Source organism: Camelus ferus, chromosome 6 (assembly GCF_009834535.1).
Source record: "Camelus ferus isolate YT-003-E chromosome 6, BCGSAC_Cfer_1.0, whole genome shotgun sequence".
NCBI lineage: Eukaryota > Metazoa > Chordata > Mammalia > Artiodactyla > Camelidae > Camelus > Camelus ferus.
The window spans coordinates 25,674,358-25,695,463 of NC_045701.1; the positions used below are offsets into that span (position 1 = coordinate 25,674,358).

At 38.0% G+C, this 21,106-nt stretch overlaps 1 protein-coding gene across 11 annotated transcripts in view; it reads left to right on the plus strand.

The window, feature by feature from the left end:
- The window catches only part of MEIS2 (Meis homeobox 2), a 195,696-nt gene that overhangs the window by 120,062 nt on the left and 54,528 nt on the right, over positions 1-21,106 (plus strand). For all 11 annotated transcript variants that reach the window (XM_032481536.1, XM_032481538.1, XM_032481531.1 and 8 more), the window contains one exon: positions 17,866-17,942. In XM_032481536.1, the coding sequence (XP_032337427.1) occupies positions 17,866-17,942 (77 nt within the window). The remainder of the gene's footprint in view (positions 1-17,865; positions 17,943-21,106) is intronic.

A 21,106-nucleotide genomic window follows, 5' to 3' on the forward strand; every position in this document is an offset into this window, starting at 1 on the left:
TAAAATGACTGAAATATTATAGAATATTCTTGAACTGCCACTAGCAAAAAATTAAAATAAAATAATTGAGTAAGTTAGGGCCAGTGTACATTTACACGATGAGAGAACAAAGTGAAGAGGGCAAGACTGGATCTGTAGCCGTCATCTATTCAACTGATCCAATTTTCCTGGGCTCTTCCACTACAAAGTTCCAGGGTAAGCACTTGTAAAATAAAGAGGAGTATGAAATACGGTTTCTTTCATCGAAGATCTCACTCTCTTGTTGGAAAGTCAAGTTCCCCCAGTACCTCTAATGCAAGGTGGTATAACAGCTCTCCTACTTGAGTAGCGTAAATGAAATGTGATTCCGGTATCTATCTGCTGATCCTTTGACCACACAAGTGAATCTGTTTGAAATCTATACAGACGTGATACAAAATTCAGCTACTTCATCAGCTTCCTCAGAAAATCCAACCAGATACAGATTTTTTGAATTCTCTAGTTTTACTGAAGATTTGTAGTGTCATGGGGAGATATTATATCACGCAAAACACACATCACTTGAAAAATCCCCTTTGTACTCATCTCATCCCCAAGTATTCCCTTTTAACTTTACTCATTTCTCCATCTTTTCTAGGCAGCTCTCAACATAGCTTGTCAGCCCTTTATTGGACTAAGTAGCTCCCAGCTTTGACAAGAAACTTGGCTGCCACTAGACTGTAGGCTTGGAAGATTCATTTCAACCCCCATTTCCCAAACACCAAGCTTATCAAAAATCCTTTTCAGTAGACCTGATTCTCCTACAAAGCAATTATTTACCAGCATCAAATTTTTTTTTAAATTTCTCCATATGATTTTTTTTTTAGGAAAAAAGAGAAAGGATCACTTCAAAGTAGTGATAGAAGAAGATCTTAAAGAATGGTTTATCAATCAGAATAGACTATGCTATGCTGCTTTGACAAATAGCACCAACATCTCCATGGCTTAACATAGTAACACTTTATCTCTGGGCACACAAATTCAGTGATGAGTTCATGCTGCTCTCTGAAGCAGTTTTCCACCATATGCAAAGGTAGCATATAAGGTCCTTCCATCTTGTGGCACCGTCATCTCAACGAGGACCCCCAAGATTGCAGCAGCAGGAGGGAGCCTGGGGAGTTCACAGCAGCAAGTGGATTCTTCAGCTCCTAAATAGCACACATGCCCTCAATCAGAGTTCTTTGTCTAGAACTAGTCGCGTGGTCCTGCTCAGTTCTTGGGGAAGAGAGGCTGGGAAACACAGGCTTCCGTGTATATAAAATGGGAAGAAAGCTGAAAATAATGGTGCGCATTTGAAATACACATAATATGGGAAGCGTTTTGATGGCAATGATATGGGAATAAAGTGAACAAAGAAGCCAGTGTGGTTTGGTTAAGACTTTACAAGTGTGTTGTAGAGTAGCGGGATGCGCATTAGGAAAGATAGGTTGAGGCCAGATTGTGAAAGACCTTTCTCCACAGGCCGAGAATCTGTTTTGTTGGTGACCTGGAGCCATGCGAGTTTTGGGAAGGGTATGAAGGAGTCGTGCTATTTGGTGTGGGTGCTGGTGGTGATTGCTAGGGCTGGATGGTAGTCGGATTTAGAGACATGAAAACCAATGGAAGATTTTCTTCCCAGTCAGCCAAGTATGAAGTAACACCCAGTGCCTGATGTTCCCAGGGAAAACACAAAGGATAATATTAATTTGTCTCCCGCTACGTGTGCCCCGGTTGAAGATTCTTTCTGTACCCTCTTTCACCTAGTTCAACCAAAATGCCTTTGAAGAACATACCATTTTGAAGACCCGTTTCCAGACAAGTAAGATGCCTAATAACCACACATCAGGGAAACATTTGTACTTAGGAACACTGGTACTATCCATGGGTATTTAGAATGTGTTAAGGTGTCAGTTGGGAATCAGCTACGTTAGGATGACAGGACTGATGTAGAAAGCTCCAACAGCATGGTGGAGCAGTGCAAAGGATGGGGAATTCTGATTAGTGACTGTAGTTACCCAACACGAATAAATAAATAGCTACTGTGTGTTATGTGCTTAATTATTATGTGCCAGACAGCATGTTAGTACATCCATCTTTTAAGAAGACCCCCCCCAGAGCTGGGATGGTCTAGCACCAGCTGCTTCTCCTGCCCCATCCTCCCTCTCAGCCCCTCTTCTGCTGAAGGACACTGGCCTCCTAGCTGGCGCTGACTTCATTCAGGTCTCTGCTCAGATGTCACCTTGTCAAAAGGCTCTCCCTGACCACCCTATACAAAAGATCAGCTTCCCCAGTCACTTTCTATCTCAATACAGAAGTAAGCGTAATGAAGTTTTTCTTCATAAAACATCACCTCCAGGGAAATTATACATTCTCCCCTGTCAGAATATAAGCTTCATGAGGTCAGGAATTTGTCTCCATTGTTTACTGCTGTATTCCCAGTGCCTGTAACAGTTCCTGGCACTCAATCACTCTTCAATTAATAAGTGACTTCTTTAAACCTCATTAAACTCCTCTGAGGCAGGCACCATTTATTTTCCTATTCTATGAGTGATGAATCTGCATTCTAGGGTGTTATGGTAGCCTCTTCGAAGTTGCAGTTACTAATCCACGAGGCCAAGGTGAAAAGCCAGGACCGTGTGATCCCAGAGTCTGCGGGTGTTTCCACTATACTTTTCTGATGATCCTATATTCGGATCATGGTAATTGAAAGTTACTTGTAAAAATTATTCTTTAAGGACCCAAATATTTGATGTATACGCTTAAGCCATTTCTCTGACATTAATATATATTTATTGAAAACATGATAAATATTTCTGTATGTATGAGAAAGTAAACTGACTCCCAACCCCCACAAAAAAGGTGTCTCGTGGAGCTAATAGAGGGTGATCTTGAAGAGCAAATTTGCTCACATAGGCCAAATGTTTCCTCCTGCAGAGTGGGCTGCTTCCCAAAGAATTAGCCTCTCTCAAAATGAATTATTAACCCCAGCATCCTGGCCAAATTCCCACTTGGATAGTCTAGGAACTGCTCAAAACTTGGAATCTATTGCAATTAGCCTGGCTTGATTGCAGTCTCTGCATTAATTGTGATATAATAGAGTTTCTCCAGAGATTTGTGCATATATTATTCTAATTTGTATAGACTGGCTTTGTCTCTTAAATTTTTTTTTAGTTTCTTCTTCCCCTCATGAGATATGGCCTGCATTTCTTTATAGTTCGGGTTTTTTTTTTTCCACTGCATAAATAACTGTGACCTCCTTTTTCCTTGGACTTGCCAAACCTTTTCTCACTTGAATGATTAGTCTCTTGGTCATTATCACAGTGTGTTGCAGACATTAGCCACCAGAAGCTTCCAGATTCCCAATTTTCTTACCACAAGTGCAAGTGTAGCCTGGGTAGGGACAAAGTTCACTCAGTGAAATTTTCCTAATTGTTTCTTTCAAGTTCCCAGCCCTCAGGGAGCTTATGCTCTAGTATCTATTTTAAAGTTTAAAATAACTGACCTAATGGTATAACTATTTAGGATTCCCATACTCATCCTAAATTAATTTATTTAGGCTATTTTGTTAAATGATTTAGCCCATTTATTTGTGTTGGCCATAAGCAGGCACTATAATGTCACTTAGATTCTGAAGAGACAGAGAGGCATAATTAAACTACAGAATCTTTTTGCTTAGGTAAAACTGAAACACGTACCTTAGCCATTGTGTTGCATGCCTTTGATGGCAACTATAGGCCTCATACAATTAATCATTTAGCATTTTTTGCTTTGCTTTTTTTTTTTTAAATGACGGTACTGGGGGATTGAACCCAGGACCTTGTGCATGCTAAGCATGCACTCTACCACTGAGCTACACCCACTCCCTAGTACATCAGTCAGATCTTGCCAACATCACGTTATCTTTTCTTTCTATAAGGTGGCCTTTCTTGTTTTGAGTTGGCATAATCGAGTCTTCATTGTGATGGGTTATATTATAATTGGTAATGTAGCAGTGTGGTCATGTTGTAAGCTTTCTCTCTAATCTATGTACAGAGTAAGAATGAAGATTTTGTTAAAAAGGCAAAAAAAGTATTCCTGGGGAAAAAGTTGGCTCATAGATTTTCAGCATAGGGAAATTTAAGAGAATTCAAGGCTTAAGTCTTTGCGGTAAATTCTGCCTGGATCCCAAACATGGGGTAAGTCACTCCTGCTTCCTGCATTCCATTCTTTACCTTTACCGAGTGAGATGAGACAATGGATGTGAGCCATGTGCACTCAGAACTTCAGCAGCTAATATTAGAAAAATGCTTTGAGAATGACAGATGGAAAGAGCTATAAATGCAATTGCTAATGGATTTATGTGCTCTCTCTCCCTCGTCTTCCAATCTATTTCTACTAGTATTTTCCAAAAAATTTCCCAGGGCTCCACCTGAAGTGTGACCTGATGGCACCATAACACATGTGTTTCCTGAGTTGGTTGAATGTTTCCAAAATGTATCTACACTTTAAATTCAAATGTTTATCCACTAGGGTTTTAAATCATGGAAAGTGTTACTACTTTCGTGTGACAGTCATCTACTTCTGCCTAGACTGTTGTTATTCATTCTGTGGGACTTTCTACAGGTTTTCCCCCTGTATCTTAGTCAATATGGGCCTAGAAATATATAATTCCTTGTGGAAAAAAGTTCATATTTTTAGTAGTGAAAAGAAATTGATGGGGAGCATGCTTTTAAATCTATAATGTGCAGAAACTTCCTGTCCTGTTTTCATTAGCCTCCTCCCAGCCAGGAGGTTCTGACTACAAATGTGAGAAGGTAAAAGCCTAAACACTGATATTTCTCCTGCTTCCTAGAAATGAGATACTCTGTGCTTCAGTCTCAGGTCAAGCACTGAAAAGTACTCATTTATTTACTCATTTACCAAATATTTATTGAGCTTGTACTGCTCTTCCAGGCACTTTCCTAGAAGCTGGGTACACAGCTGTGAAAAAAACACAGAAGTGAAAATCCAAGTGCTTATTAATAAACCCATCAGAGTGTTTCATTTGGCATTTTCTTGTAAACATCTAAATTTGTTCATTAAAAAAATAGAAGAGCATTAGTCCACTGGGGGCATTAATTGCTTTGCAAAAACATTATTTTATGAAAGAACTCACTTTAGCAAATAGCAAGCTCCTTTAGTAATTCAATTTCCAGTATTTATACTTACTATGAATTGTATTCCCAAATGTCCAAGGAGTTTAAATGTCTCCAGACAATGATTACAGGTTCTGTAACATCTTTAGCATTGCGATCCCTTAAAAAGGAAAGGGAGAGTATGTTCAGGAGCTTAAGGAAGAGAGAAGAAAGCATAACCAGTCAAATGCCAAGACGCCCATCTCAATTTCTAACCATTCCTCCGTTGCTCCAGGCACCTGGCTTGTGAAATTTCTAGCCCAGGCCCTGGCAGCTGTCCATCAGTGTTTGTAGACTTGTAAAAACATCCCAATGACAAAAATGCACATGTATTTTTTCATTCCTTATAACCATATGTTCCCGGGCGATTTCAAAATCGGCTCTTTAGCTTAGAAAAAAGATGAAGACCTTATAAAGTAGGGGTTTAGACACTTCCTTCTGAATTTCCTCCTTGTACTGTACACTGTATAAAAATTGTTAAATGTTCTAATCCCCAAATTGAAAAAGTCTTTCCTTTAGTTTCTTCTAGGCCAGAAACATTGATTCTAAATGGATACTGATTGTCATCTGGGACTGTGCAAAGGAGGAGAGTTTTTCAATGTAGTTTCCTCCAATATCCAGATCAAATCCAAGTCATAGTCTTATATGGGGAATCAGAGTCATGAGCTGATGGTGATTTTTATGCACATTTTTCAATTCTTTGAGATAATTTTTGGTTCCTTCTATTTACCTTTTGCTACAAACTGCCCTCTCTTACCTCACCTGAGAAAATGTCCTTATGTAGATAAAGCATAATCCATCATGGAATGTACAGAGAATAATACCTTGGATTTACTTCATGATTTTTCCACCACAAAGGCCATTTGTGATTTATTTCTTGCCATGTGGCAATCCTTAAGTGTTTTGCTAACTTCTTAGAGAACTAAACCCACTCAGCGTATGTTGCATGAGGGTATATTTCCAATTAACCAAATAAGAGTATTTAAATTATTTAAATATTTAAATAATGCATACAATTCGGTCAATAACACCTGAGTATTCAAGGTCCCTTCAGACTTCAGACTACCTTGTTTCCAATGAAAAACTTATTATTCCCTTGTGGTCAATTGATCCACTCTGCTTACTCTGAAATAGTAATGCTCTTCATAGTGTGGCAGAATATGGGTCAAACTTAAGTTAATCGGCTAAAGATACAGCATATGAAGCAGGTATCAGAAATGTTAGAGGGCTCTGTCCATCATGAAGAAAAGCCACGGGTGATATCCAAACTATTTAACAGGCACCGACAATCAGAATGGATGCTCAGCTGATCAGAACAGATGCTGGCCATAGTGATTCCTACCGGTTGAATTCAGCTATAGGAAAGGTCTGTCCTTTTAAAGTCAAATTTTTGTGGAGACAACCACTGTCAGGGCTTTTTAAATCCTTGTAAGGAATATTTTTCATGCAAAAATAGAATGATTTGTTCTAAAAATACAGAAATAGACTACCAATTTCTAATATACAAATCAGGAGGAATAAGACATAGCTGTTGTTTTCTGTAAAATCTTTATCACTTAATGAATTGAAAAAATGTGGCCAGTGAAATAATTTCATATATTCATATTTTAATATGTCCCTCATTATTCCTGCTTTTTATACAAGTTGATAATCAGATGCAGATAGTTTTGACTGAGGTCAGCTTGGCTACTGAAGCTATGAGGTGCCTTTTCTTAATATTTTCTGATTTGCTGTCCCAATTAGAAAGAAAAGAACTGTGTACTAATATTTCAGTAAGCTGTAAACATATATTAGTGTATATGCTTATTGTTTTGCCATGAAACTTTTTGTGTCTATATTTTCTTAGTCCATACATTTTTAATTTACTTGCATTTATTTAGCATAGAATTTGATTATTATGATAAAAGGTTAAATATGATCAAATGATTTGATATTTCAATAATTTAATCACTTTTACCTTGAATGAGTAAATGTGTAGTCAGTAGATATTCAGAGTCATACAGATATATCTTTATGTACTTCTTTTTGCATTTCCTTTGCTTATGACACAGATTAGAAAGCTTATGATCTTATGTACTTAATTACCAGAAGAAACATACTCATAGTTATGTTCAAAATACATTTTGAAGGCGTTCTACTTACTGATGAGTTGATTTGCTCTAAATACAAATTAGAAACTCTCAAATTGATTTTTTTCCATCTGCTTGGAAACAGTCTAAAGTATTCGTGTGTTCTAAAGCTGAGGTAAAAGAGTAACGGGGCCAGTCTACGCACAGAGATGGAGAAATGTGGCAGCACCTTGTTCTGTCTCCATCTTGATGTAGTTAACTTTCACTAAACAGGCTGCTCTAAAAAAGGGAAGGAAAAACAAATTGATAAGATAAAACTGTGGGGAATTCCAAAATAAATACTGCTAACTGACCTTTTTTGATGGGCTCAGTTAGGAGTGTTCTTATTATGGTACCAATTGCTTGATTTGCTAGCACAGTGCATAGTTAAGATAAACACTTGGGTAATATCTTTGTTTTACTTTTTGTATTTTCTGAACAGACTGATAATGATCTTTCTCCCATATTTTTCAAAGGTCAGAAAAATTCCCAAATATTTGAAGAATATGGGACAATAAACAGCAGAGAGTCAAGTTTCTTTTAGCCCACTTCCCCCTTTTTTTAGAGTATTCCTCTAACCATTCAGTTGTATCCCATGCTCACTTATACGCAAAAAAGAAGCTCTGAATATGTTTGAAAAAGAAGCCAGTTCAGGACCTCTGAGCCAATTTCCCAATGCTAGTGTTTTATACCTTAGAGTTTTTATCTTGGTGAACTGTAAAATAAGAGAATTAACTCTTTATTACAAGGAGTTCTGCTTCATCATAGCCAGTCTGGTTGAAACCTTCTCCATAATACAGTGCAAGAAATGGTCAGTCACTATTAAGTTTCTCTTTTTAACCACTACTGTGCATCACAAGAAGTCATTAGTTTACAGCTACTTCCTTCTTATTTTTATGACTTTTTAACTTATCATTATAACCCCATTCTCTTATCCTGTACTCTGAGATGAGCAAAGAAGATAATATCCACAACATTTCCACTGCTTACTCTAGAGATAATAACCTTTTTGAAAAAGAGATAACCCACAGTTTCTTTAAACAATTCCTTCCTCTTTAAATCCATGTTAGCTTTTCTCTTGTCAAATTGGACTTTCAGTGCATTGCTAAGGTAAATCAGACAAAATTATTTATAGCATAGTCCATGCCAGTGAAATTGGACTGAACATACTGGAATTGTTTATTAGATCTTGTAAACTTGCTTAATAATTCTTTGATATTTACCCTACAATTTCTTATCCAGATCCTTTTCATGTTATTAAGGAAATGTAAGGGATTAATTGATCAACCTCATTTCCTTCTAATTCAGCCTCCTGTGGCACTGTGTCTGGACCTGGTAAACAGGATTGTTGTTGTAAGATCAGATACAGGTATCTCAGTTGTCTAGACATTATAGAACCCTCTGCCACAAATTTCAGATCCTTGCTTTAAAGCAACCTCTTAGCATTTTTAACAAGAAGAAATTAAATGCTAATGAAAAGTCCATGCACTTATTTCTTTTCCACAACTTCTCAGTGTCACTGTCGGAACTGGCCAATTTCTCCTTGGTTCTCTACACCTATGAAGCTGTATACCTGTTTTAAATAATTGCTGGTTTTCACTATTTCATGTTTGATGCAGGTGAGAAGTTATTACCTGGCTTGCTGGGTGTCTCCTTCCTTAAATCTCCCCTCTCATTTGCTATCTAGCTTTCACTTCAAGCAGCTTCCCTTTTTCTCATTTCAAAATAGTTATTTTTAGGATGCAAAAAATTTACTTGTTTGCATGCTCTAACTTGAATAATTCAACATGCATTTATTGATACCTCTTGCGTGCTAGTCAGTGAACTAGATTCTGGAAGTAAAATGTGAATGGTTAGTCCCTGCCCTCAAGGAGCACAGAGGCAAATAAGAGAGAGAGACAAATAAGCAAGCATTTGCAATGCAGTATGGCAAATGAAGGGTGACATAGGGACACACAGGATATGGGTGTTGGGTAGCTTACAGTATAAAACTGGCTACTGGTATCCTTAATTCCTAGGTAGAAATAAGATGTTCCATGAGAAATGTTCTTTGAGATTATATGAGTGTGAAATTTGTTCTTGCTGGTAAAATCAGGGACGTCTTTTAAGAAAAAAAGGAGGAAGCCAACTACGTTTGGGGCAAGCCGCTTTGCTTCCGTCAGCCTCAGTGTCACTAGACATAAATGAGACAGTTTGTATTAGATGACCTCTAATGTCTTTTCTAGTTCTAAAACTCTGAGTCTGTGAGTTTTGCTTTTGCAGTTCACTGAAAGCTTTAAATAGCCTAAACCTGTTTTGAAATCAGTTTCAACAAATGATCCATAAAATAAATAAGCACGAAATTCAATTTTTTGGAAAAGTGGTCTGGCTGTAGAACTGAGTAGCCCCATAAAATATTAATTTGGTCATAGTGTGGAAATGTGAAATGATTGTTAAATGAGTCAAGGCCTTATTTGTGGCCTTTGGCTCATTTGGTAAGATTACCCATTAGCCATAACACGCATGGCCAAGCAGCTCATGGGAGCGTCCTAACAAATGTTAAATAAAAATTATCTTTCTCTAGCCTTAGGAATATATTTCTGTTATTTTCAAAATAAAACTCGCACTCAGCTTTAAAATCTCAGTCGGGAGGAGGGTATAGCTCAAGTGGCAGAATGCAGGCTTAGCACACATGAGGTCTGGGTTCAGTCCCCAGTACCTCCTCTAAGAATCAATAAATAAACCTAATTACCTCCCCCCCACCAAAAATAACAATAATAATAAAATAAAATCTCAATCAATAGGAAGTAACTATATTCATTGCACTTAAAATTATGAATCCTATCAGGCAAATGTTTTCTAGTGTGTTTTTCTAATATATTTTTTCATGTCTTTTTGGAAGTTTAGAAGTAGAGTGAGTGTTGATGGCTTCTGACCATCATTTAATTCCATCACTCGTATCAGTATGTACTTCCTCTGTCCTGTAACAATATGTACATATAACATTTCTCCCTGCAGATGCAAAAAGTGTTTCCCCTGAGTCGTAAGACACTTTTTTCCTTTCAGCCATTGACTCTGGTTTCATGAAACGTTCTTTCTTCATTTTTCTATTTTATCTATATCTTGATAATAATAAATTTAATAACTGTTCTTAAAATCTCTGTATGATAATCCACCAGGCTCATTCAGTATTCCTTTGGCTTATCTACAGAAGAGCGTGTGCTTTTTTCTCTTTGCTCTTTTTAATGAGGCCTTCCTACCGTGACTCTAAGTATCAACCAAACATGTTCATCTCTGAGGATCTGCCTATTATTAAACTCTTTCAAATCTTTTCTGAATTTTAAAAGATGTGATTATTATAATTTAATCTATTTACTTCCATGTGAACTCAAATGGAAATGAATCTCCTGAAATAGCCACATTTTCTTCCTCCCAGATATACATCTGGCATTAAATTAAAAAAATCAACTAACTAATTTGAATCTGGAATCTGGGTTTCCATGATACCAAACAGCTGGATGAAAAGTGAAAAATTCAGTAGATGTTTTCAAATATCAAAATACTGTGTCGGTAAAACAGTTAAATGACTGTCTGAATCTTAGCATTTTTGTCTGGGCATTTACGCATCATATACATGGCACTTTCTAATAGGAAACCGTATCGGTTTCAGAAATAATGCATTCACAAACTAGTATATATTGAGTACCTATTCTGTAGGAAACATTCTGTTAAGTGCTGTAGAGAGTTCAAGGTTAAAGTCTTCATCTCTGTCCTCCAAAGATTCAGTGGAAGGATATAACACAAGTACCTCTGTATACATAAAGAATAATGTGAAATGAATAAAAATACAAGAGAAGGAAAAGGGAAGGCACTGTGGAATTTGGGGATGAATCAACTACTTCTAGCTAGGGAAGATTCTCCACTAGATCCAATGTTTGGACTGACCATGATGGACAGGCCAGAATCATGGAAATGGAAGGGAATGTTGTGATCACACAACATTTGAAATACACTCTCTTTCAGCAGCTGGAAATTTTACTTGAATCAGATAATCCCAAATTAACCAGATGATTGCAATGGTTTTTGTATCATTTTTCATTCTCGCAGCCTTTGGTTTCTATAAGGTTTTTGAGTCTAAGTGTGTTTCTCAGGTATTTTGATTAGTTTATATTCATCTCTCTTAAGAGTTTCACCTTTACCTAAAGAAACAAACTGAAATTCACTCTCTGAGTGGTATTTTTAAGAAACATTATAAAAATTCTACCTTGTACTTTGCTTTTCTAATTTAGATATAAAAATTTCACAGTTCCATATACATTGCATGCATAAACCTCAATCTTGCAAGTTAGTTGATTTTTTTAATCTATTGGGATCACAACTCCGATCTACTTTTTAAAAAGTCCCAAATCCTCAAGATTTTGTCGTATTTGAGCAGAGTCTGTAGATGTAGATTGAAGCAAAATAGTTTACCTCCTCTTCTTCCCCCGCCCCCAACCCCCTCCTCTTCCTCACCATCCCGCTCTCAAAAAATAAATAATTATTTTTACCTGGAAGGGGTAAGAGAGTAAACTGAGAAAATTTCAGATAATCTAAATTGTGCCATAAATGTTAGTCAGGACTAATATAGTGGCTCAAGAAACTGAAAGGTAAAAGTGGCTGGATTTAGGTAAAGCTAGATGGAAGGGCAGAAATGTGCAGGAATCTATTCTTTATAGCTATCGCTCTGCTTCTGTCTGTTTAGGAGTAATTCTCAGTCAGACTCTCCCCGTTTGGTGGCAACAATGGCCATCAGCAACCCCAAGCACACATTCTACTGACTGAGTAACCCCAGTGAAAAGAGAACACCTTTGATTGACAGCTCTACTGACTCCCATTAACCTAACTTGGGTTCCATCTTCTGAGCAGCCTGAATGATTAATTATGTTGATTGGCTAACCCTAGGTCAGTTGGCCACCCCTGAATGCATCCCTAAAGTAAAATCAAGGTAGTATTACCAAAAGAAAGGGGGAAAGCTACTTCAGTGAAAAACTTTAATGTTAGAGTGGGCAAGTCCTCCACTCTAAGTGTCAGGAGAGTGGGTGGTTATCCCAGCTTTACCACCGCCTGTTTCGACCAGGAGTATGTTACTTAAGCCACATGAGTCTTGGCTTCTTCATCTACAAAAATTAGGTCCCAGAGCAAGGTTCTATTTAAAGACCACTTTGGCTCTATTATTTTGTGGTTCTGATCTCAAGAACTAGGGACAAGGAGAAGACACCCAGAAAATGCAGATTTACAAATAGTAACACAAAACAAGAGATACATCATGTTTCATGTAGAAGTATTTCCGTAGAAATACGAAGTTATCATGGCAGTGAAAGAGTAAAGGGTTTTCACTGTATCCTGAGGTGGTGGTTAGAAGCTCAGACAACTTGAGATGAGGTGTGTGTGTGAGAGAGAGTCAGTGAGGTTCAAAATTAACCATCATAAACTTTATTTTTAAAATCCCCACAGATGTTTTGTAAGCCATAGATAGCTTGTAACCACTTCATTTTACCATTACAGAGACCAGGTCCCAGGCAGAGTCTTGTTCAAGGTGGCAGGACTACGGACAAAGCTTGAATGAGAACTTATGTCAGTTTTTTTTTTTTTAACTCTTTCTACAAATACTTAGAGACACTGAGACAGAGTGGGGGAGAAATTCAAAAATTTTTAAAAATCTCAAAGCTTTACCCTCAGAACGTTATACTTATTAAAGACAAGGTATGTAAATAAGGCATGACGATGAAGGGCTAAAAATTATAAATACCAAGTAAATTGCTATCTGAATTTAGCGGAAAGCAGATTACCTCCAACTATGAGGATGTGATGGGTTTTAAATATCTTATTTCTTGTTTTATCTCCAAATTTCATTTGCAGGATACATTCTAATCAGAGCATCAGAATTTCTGTTTACATAAGGAAAAGGTGTTAAATTAATGACCAGTGAAGACATTTGACATTCCATGAAAATGCACTTATTTATTCAGGGGTTAAGTCTTCAGCACATCTGCTTGTAACAGTTCGCTGAGCACGGTCCTAGAGCAATAAGTGGTGTTTACCCAGTGCAGCCTCATCGTCCACATTAGGGAAGTTGCTTAGAGGGCTTCATATATTGAGTGGCATCGTCAAACTCAAGGTCACCTGAATTAGCTTTATAAAACAAATAGTATCTTGGGGAGGATTGAGGAGAAGGAAGTGGTAATCATAAGGATCAGTTCCCAAGTATTTGTTCAAACGAAGATCCTGCCCAACAAGTTACTTGATCTTGTGTCTTCATGGCCAGTATCACATTGTCACAGAAGTAATTTGACAGTTTGCACAGTGTTCCATAAAGCGCTCATCCAGTAAACTTTATAGAACAGTAAGTGAGTCAAACTCATAGTTAGGAAAGTAACTTAAGAGGCAGGACTGATTCTCGAGATGTCCTGCTTTTAAAAATATCCAGTGAAGAAGTTACAATGACTTAGGAGAATATCTACTTGTATATTGAAGAAAGTTCAGTTACTATGTTTTTTTAAAAAAATATGAAGTGTATAATTAATTACAATTACAATAAATTATTATAATTTTTAATTAATATTGGATTTAAAAAAAACTGTTTTTTGTGGTACATGTGCGAACAATATAGGAGTGTATAAACAAAAAGTAAAAACCTCCACCCCATGCCCTGCACAACATGACCGTTATTCAGTGTGTGTTTCTCCAGATGTTTTTCTTGCATTACAAGCATAGATGTGTGTGTTTAATCAATTAATTTATTTAGCTATTTATTTATTTTACAAAAACTGATAATCCTTGTTGTTCTACAGTTTACCTTTTTTCACGCAACAATATATGGAGAAAACTCTTTGATGAGAACCTCATTTTATTTAACCTGTGATCCATTTGATAGTTAGGTTGTTTCCAAATACCACCTTTTTCATTTATTGTGTGCTTCTAATTCATGAGATGATTAGAAGTATCGCTTGAAGGATTCTAAAACATACATCAGTATAAATCCTTTCAACATGGAATAAAGTTCATGATAAATTGCTTCCAGTTTGGACAAAAATGGAGACGGGTTAATCACAAAGAAAGATCATTATTAAGTGATTTCATCCAAACACTGTTTCACTGATATATTCTAAGAATACTGTAGATCTATCTGCATGTACTTGATCAACCAGGTTAACCCCAAAAGGAAGAGGGAAAAATAAGAAGGTCTCAGGTCAGTATCTAGAATACAGATAATATCTCACTTCCACATGAGTCTTTAGAAAAAAAGGCAATTAAAAAATATTTTCTGTCTATGTAGAGTCGTGAGCCATACGTGTCTTATTAACTTTTTGAACAGTTGTCAGTTGATATTCAAATTAAAAGGATCTTTCTGATTCCCTTCTATTCAACAGTGGCTTTAAAATTATTTGGGGATGTGAAAAACTCTGACCCAGGCTGATTCTTTCTTGATGAAGGACTTCGTCATCATCACTGTTAACATTACTGACCTGTCCTCTTAGGAGTAAGCTGAGCCACCCCTGGGCTGCTGGACCAAAGAAGGCGAGTCCCCAGCAGTGAACAGTCTAAACTATAGCCTTAGTCCAAGAATATGGAGACTGACAACAAATTATTGCCTGTGGTCTACTTCCAGTTTTCAAGTGCAAACATACCAGAGTTTATTTTAAATTTGAGCCAGTCAGACATTTAGCAGCATACATCAAAGAAGAAGTGAAGGCTTCCCATGTTTATTGTTTCAATATGATATCTGTTCTAATAAAGTAGAAGAATGCATATGATGGACCATGTAGTAGAAATTCTCTAGTTCCACAGTTTGGCCTTAAGTATATACATATATTTGTAAATTAATCCAAAACACATTGCCAAGGCTCCAGTTCCTCTGAAAACTGATTGTTTTCCGTCCCTTTTTTAATTTTAGAAATGTAATGGCCGACTGCCAGAACACTTTCAGATAAACGTCCACTCCATGTATAAAAAGGACATAGAATCACGAATGTTCAAAAGCCACAGAACGTTATTTAAATAAGTTAAAGTTATTGTGGTCTTCTCTATTAATTACAAAAAAAAAAAAAAGCCATCTGTACAAGGTGAATTTTGGGAAGGTCCCAATTTTTTTAATGATTGTGGATGGAATTTGCAACGGCTTTCAGAGGGAAAGTACAGCTCAGGGATTCCCAAGATAAAATGTGCTGTTTGTGTAATTTTGTGGTCATTGGACTAAATTTCTATTACAACACTGGGAAGAATTCTTGTTATTCAATCAGAATTTACAGACCTAGTTGAAGGAATTGGGTCTTCACTAAGCTTACCTTTCTTTTCTTCTATGTCATTGATGTCCTAAACCATTGTTTCATCTAAACCTTCTCTGTGTATGTACATATATATGCGTGTGTGTGTCTCTGCTTCTGTCTCTCTTTTTCACACACACGCAAACACACACACTCCCCACAACACACACTTTGTCAGAACTGTCTTGGGCAAATGCATGACAGTGGTGAGCAAGACCGAACACACCAAAAAGAAAACCCTGTGTAGAGAGACAGCACACTGGAGACATTACCAGGGCAGCTCTCTACACCCTTGGGATGAGTCCTTATTTTCATTTTCATTTTTGTTATTTGCAGAATTTATTTCCATTGGACAAATAACCTGTACACCTAGGCTTTCAAAATCTCAGAGGCAAAAAAAAAGTCAAAAGGTGCCCCTCCCTTGAATTTGGCAGGAAAATACCAGGACAAGACAGACTAGGGGATCTTTTTGGTCATTTTTCCCCACAACCAGTGTTTTCAGTCTATTAAAATTTGTACCCTAGGCCCTTTCCAGTTTGAAGCCACCCCAGCGTCTGTGATGAGCAGTCCTTCTTGTTTGTGCAGTCATTCATTATCTCCATTACCAAAAGGAGAATAGAGGACAATTACATCGTTTGGACGAATCGGAGTGTTAGGAGGAGTATTTGTCATGGTGGCGGAGTGCAGCACCTGACAGGCCACGATTGATGGCCAGGACTGAGTGTGAGTGGCCAAAGCAGCCTCCTAGGATGCAAATTACTGACTGTGGATTCCAATTTATCCTGTTCATTTTTCTTGCCCGTGCTGAAGACCATTAGTGGTTTTTGAAGCAGTGAAGGGGTCATTACTAATGTGGGTAGGCTCGAAGCAGGAGGGGGAAGGAGGGGAAAAGCCTTCTGTAATTACACCGCTTTCAGGAACAGGCTGGAGGCCCTCGCCAAAAAAATGTCAACACCTCGCAATCAGAAAAATTTATTTTCATTTTATGCTTAACCCATATTAACTCAACATTATCATCTTTCTTTGTTAACATTTGCAGAATATTAAAAGCCTGGCTTCTGTATTAATACAAATCTAGTTAACCCCTTTTGCAATACAGGGGATTTTGTTTAACCTAATGGCACTTGGGTTTGCTAATAAGTAATTGTTCACATTTTGGATAATATCTGCTATTACAGAAGATGAAATACCTGAAGAATAAAATCTTAGATGATTGAAAAACATTCACTCCTTCAAACCCTGGAATGATTAGAATGCTCTGAATGGAATACTTTGTTGTTCCTAATGTCACCCTTTAATACCGTTGATGGGAAATATTTATTATAAAAGCTTTCTAGTTTGTGAACGACTTTGACGTGCTGTATAAAAGTTTACTTTTCTGTTTAAGAAAACCAGTGGATTTAGAGCAGAGACCGATTTAAGAAAGTTTTATAATTAGTACATCCCAGTACAGTGTCTCAGAGGAAATGTATGATTCTAAAGTAACAATCTTTGATTTCAAAATGAGAGAGGAAAGAGATTTGATGATGTGAGGATGGTTCGTTATCAATGCTGGTGAGTTGTGGTGGGATGTAAAGTATTAAAAAAAACCCTGAGACGTATGGCTTCATTCTCTTATTGCCACACTTGAGGGTAAAATGTAAAATTTCTGGATGAAGCTTTGCACATAGTTGACTCCTTTTGATGTGTGGGCATTTGCGTGTGACCCTCTGAACCCAGAGCAGGAACCAGTCAAAATGAAAGAATCTTCCACCGTCCCTTAAAGGAGCCAACGTAAATAACCGTCAGTAAACTCTTGTAATTGAAGCGGTTGCCGTGGCTTCCAAGAAGAGTTGTGATTAAGTACGATCTTACTTTCCAAACTTTTCCTGCCAATCACCTCCGATTAGGTAGGAAATCATGATGAGATGGAGCCATCTCACCAAGATGACATAGGGGAGGGTCATCACAGAGGTGCCCTAGGAAGCAAAGTAAAATGAGCTGGAAACTAGTTCCCTCAGTGTAACTGCAGTGGTGGTAGGGAGCCCAAACTCTGACCCATCGCCTAAGTGCTGTGCATCCCTGACCGACTGAAGAAACTGAAAGCCTGCAATGCGGGGCTTTGTGCCGCTGGCCTCCGCTGTGGGGCGGGAATGGGGCTGCAGGAGCAGGTTTTTGGATTCTTGTCTCTGCCCGCATTTTCCCCCCGCCACATAATGAAAAAGCTGCGATTAGAAAAATCAAGTCATAGACTAAAGAAATCACAAACGGTGGTTTCATTCTTAGACGTAAGTGACTCTTTCTTAACTTCTGATACATCTTTCAAAACATTTGTTTTTTCATTAGCATCCGTACCCTTCCGAAGAGCAGAAGAAACAGTTAGCGCAAGACACAGGACTTACAATCCTCCAAGTAAACAACTGGTGAGTGACCCCCACATCAATGTCTTTCTCCCGTGGCTAAAATAAGATTTCTCAATAATTGTTTTCTTTTTTGTTTCGGAAACAAATGAAGTTGAGGAGGATAACTTCTGTGTGTTACCCGAGGTGTGAATGTAGTGTGTAGGGAGAGAAAAGGTAACTAGGTAAATGGGTTTTGTGAGATGTAGCCGTTCTCCTCTTTCTCTCCCTCCTCCTTTTCTTTCCTCCTCTCTCGCTCTTCCTCTCCACCTCACTTTTCCCATCTCTGATGCTTTATCATTCTTGAGTTGAACAGAACACGTTCTGTTCAGGTCATTCCTGTGGAAAATAGTCACTCTGGGTTTTGTGGGCGCAGTCCTCACACAGAGTTATCAGTTCTCAGAAGGTTTCTTTTGTCTAGGCTCTGAGGGGTGATGTAGATATTGGCTGTTTAGCATCTCCTAATAGAAATGTATTTACCCTCTTTTTTTTTGAACACAGAGTTTAAAAAAGAAAAGATTTCCTCATTTTAGCTTTGCAGTTTGGCCGATTACTCCCGTGGAGGTGTGCGGGCCATCACTCTTTGTATATGGCTTAGAGGGTAACTGAGGAAAAGGAGGGGCAGAGGATTAAATAAAATGATCACAGTGGCCAAGAAATGATATAGGAATTACTTATCAAAATACTGGCCCAGGTTTTATCAGCAGCTTAATTTTGTTCAGTACATTCTTGGGGTGATGTTCAGATTAATTGAACTGACAGTTCTCTTTCAAAATTCAGGGAAAGTATTTGCACGGATTTCAGGCCTTATACAAACTTAATTACATGGAACTCCATTTTATCATTCTAATTCCATGTAGCAGAGGTTGTATTTACAAATGAGAAGTCTCTGCCTTTATTCACAGCTTTCCTTAATATATTTATCAAAGCAGGTTCATTTACAAAGTGCTCTATCTGTGGGACGCAGGCAGGCAGACATTAACAAAGCTTTTAGGTTTATCAGGCTCGCTGCCTGATGAGCTACCCGAGGGTCAATTGATTTTGTGGTTCTGTGATTCATTTTTTTCTCATTTTTCTAGGATCACAATGAGAGACATGCTTGGAGAATTAGCCAGTTTGTCTGCCTTATCTGTCAGGCAATTTTTTTTTTTCCCAGGGAAGTCAAGCTACTTAAATTGGCCACAGGAACTGCCGTTATCTGACTTTAATGCACCCTATAGTGTGGATAGCATTTCAATTACACCAGTAACCAAAGCTTAGCTGCAGCCCTTTTCATGCCTAGTGCTGTACAGAAAGTGATGTGCCTACCTACAGAAGCAGAAAATTGAGTTGCCTTGCTTCTGTCAGGGTGATTAATGCAGAAATAAACTGCTAACCTGAAAAGAAAGGCAGAAAGAAAAGATAGACAATACAGACTCGAATTCACTTTAATTTTCTTCTAAAGATTGGAGCTATGTACATTTAAAGATACCCTTTAGACCAAAAACTTGGAATAAAGGCTGTAATCTCCAGACAGGGATGTGTATGTGATTATACGTTGATAGGAGCCTCATGGAGTAGATCCATAGAATATCTGTCAACATATCTATGCTCCCATTTCTGTTCCTGGCACAAGCCGTCAGCGGTCCAAAACAATCAAAGAAATACATTCTGTGTTAATGGTTATTCGCCCCGCATGTTACTTTCTGTCATCCTGAGTACCAAACCGAGCTACTTTATATACAGTGGTCCCCGATGCAGTTCACATTGCTTTAAAATCATATATATATATATATATTTTTTTTTTTTACAAATTTGGGGTGGTTGTGATGGGAGTTTTGAGAAAAATGACATGTTTCTACATTGATATTTGACTTTGACTTTTGCTCTTGCTCTTTTTGAAAGTGCTGTTCCTTATCATCAGCTACCCGTACTTTCTGATGTGGTCATTACACTCGAAGAGTGAAGAAGCCACAGTTGTATCTAAAGATGAGCATTTCTCACAATTAGACACCAGGTTGGAACCTGGAGAGAGCACCCTTATTTTCTGAATTGCATGGCGCTCCAGGGCACGGACAGGGAGCCCTGTCGGCGTGATAGCTTAGGTGTCTTGTTTCTCTATTATTTGAGCCATATTTGCCACAGAATGCCAGTGGTTAGGATGTGACAGTCTATTGCACAGCATACTTTTCATAATATGGCGTAAATGTTGACACCTACGTCTCAACAAAATAATTCCATCTCCCTAATTTTCACACTTCCTCTGAAAAACCCTATAATCCTGCCCTGGGGTCCAATTCTTAGTTAACAGCTACTGTAACTTTGATAATAAGGGGTGACTCGTGAGGATAAAACAGCAAGTACTTCTAATAAACTACCAGGAATTTCACACAGGGACTGAATTTTGGTGGCTTTCAACAAGAAATCTAAAAGCGAACACTGGCTCCTTTAATGCACATTCTGAAACTGTCTGATGTCTTGGTGACATCATCCTGCAAAAACAGAGAAAGCTACCCAAACTGATTGCAAAAGGCTTCCTGATCACTGTTTTTAAGAGCACAGTGGTCACTAAACGAGATGAGAAGGGTCGACTGTTTCTCCAGGCCCTGAGAGCTCTCAGCAGCAAAGCCCAGGGATCAGAGAGCAGTCCCCAAACCTCATTTAGTGAGCGCTACGAGGGAATAGCACCCACTTCTCCGATCGAGGCCCAGACTTGAGACCTCTGTGCTGTGATGCTTGTCCCCAACGAGTTAGAATAGTATCGAAAGCACCCAAGTCAGAAAATCACAGAAGACTGGCTGTTTCAGTTCTGCTTCTCACTTACCTCTTAAAATAGAAGGGCCAAGCGAGGTCAGGGTAGTTAAGTATCGTTGTAAAATAACCTCTGTAGTAATAAGCAATAGAGCATGGTTCCACGCACTTGATGAGAGCAATAAGCAATAAAAACAGACCTGTTAAGATCGGTCAGTCATTTTAGAGCAAATAAGCAAAAAGGAAGTTTAGGAGATAATTAAGGAGATTAAAGATTGTTTTATCTCAGCTACCAGTGTTCGAAATGATCTTAATGGGCTCGTCCAATGTATTTACAGTAAGGAGTGTACAAAAAGTGATGATACAACCAAATCAAAATGTGATTTCAGGAAAAGAGTGGAGTTTATGACACTAAGTCATTTCCTCCTGTAATTAGCCCTCAGAAGTCCATAAATAAT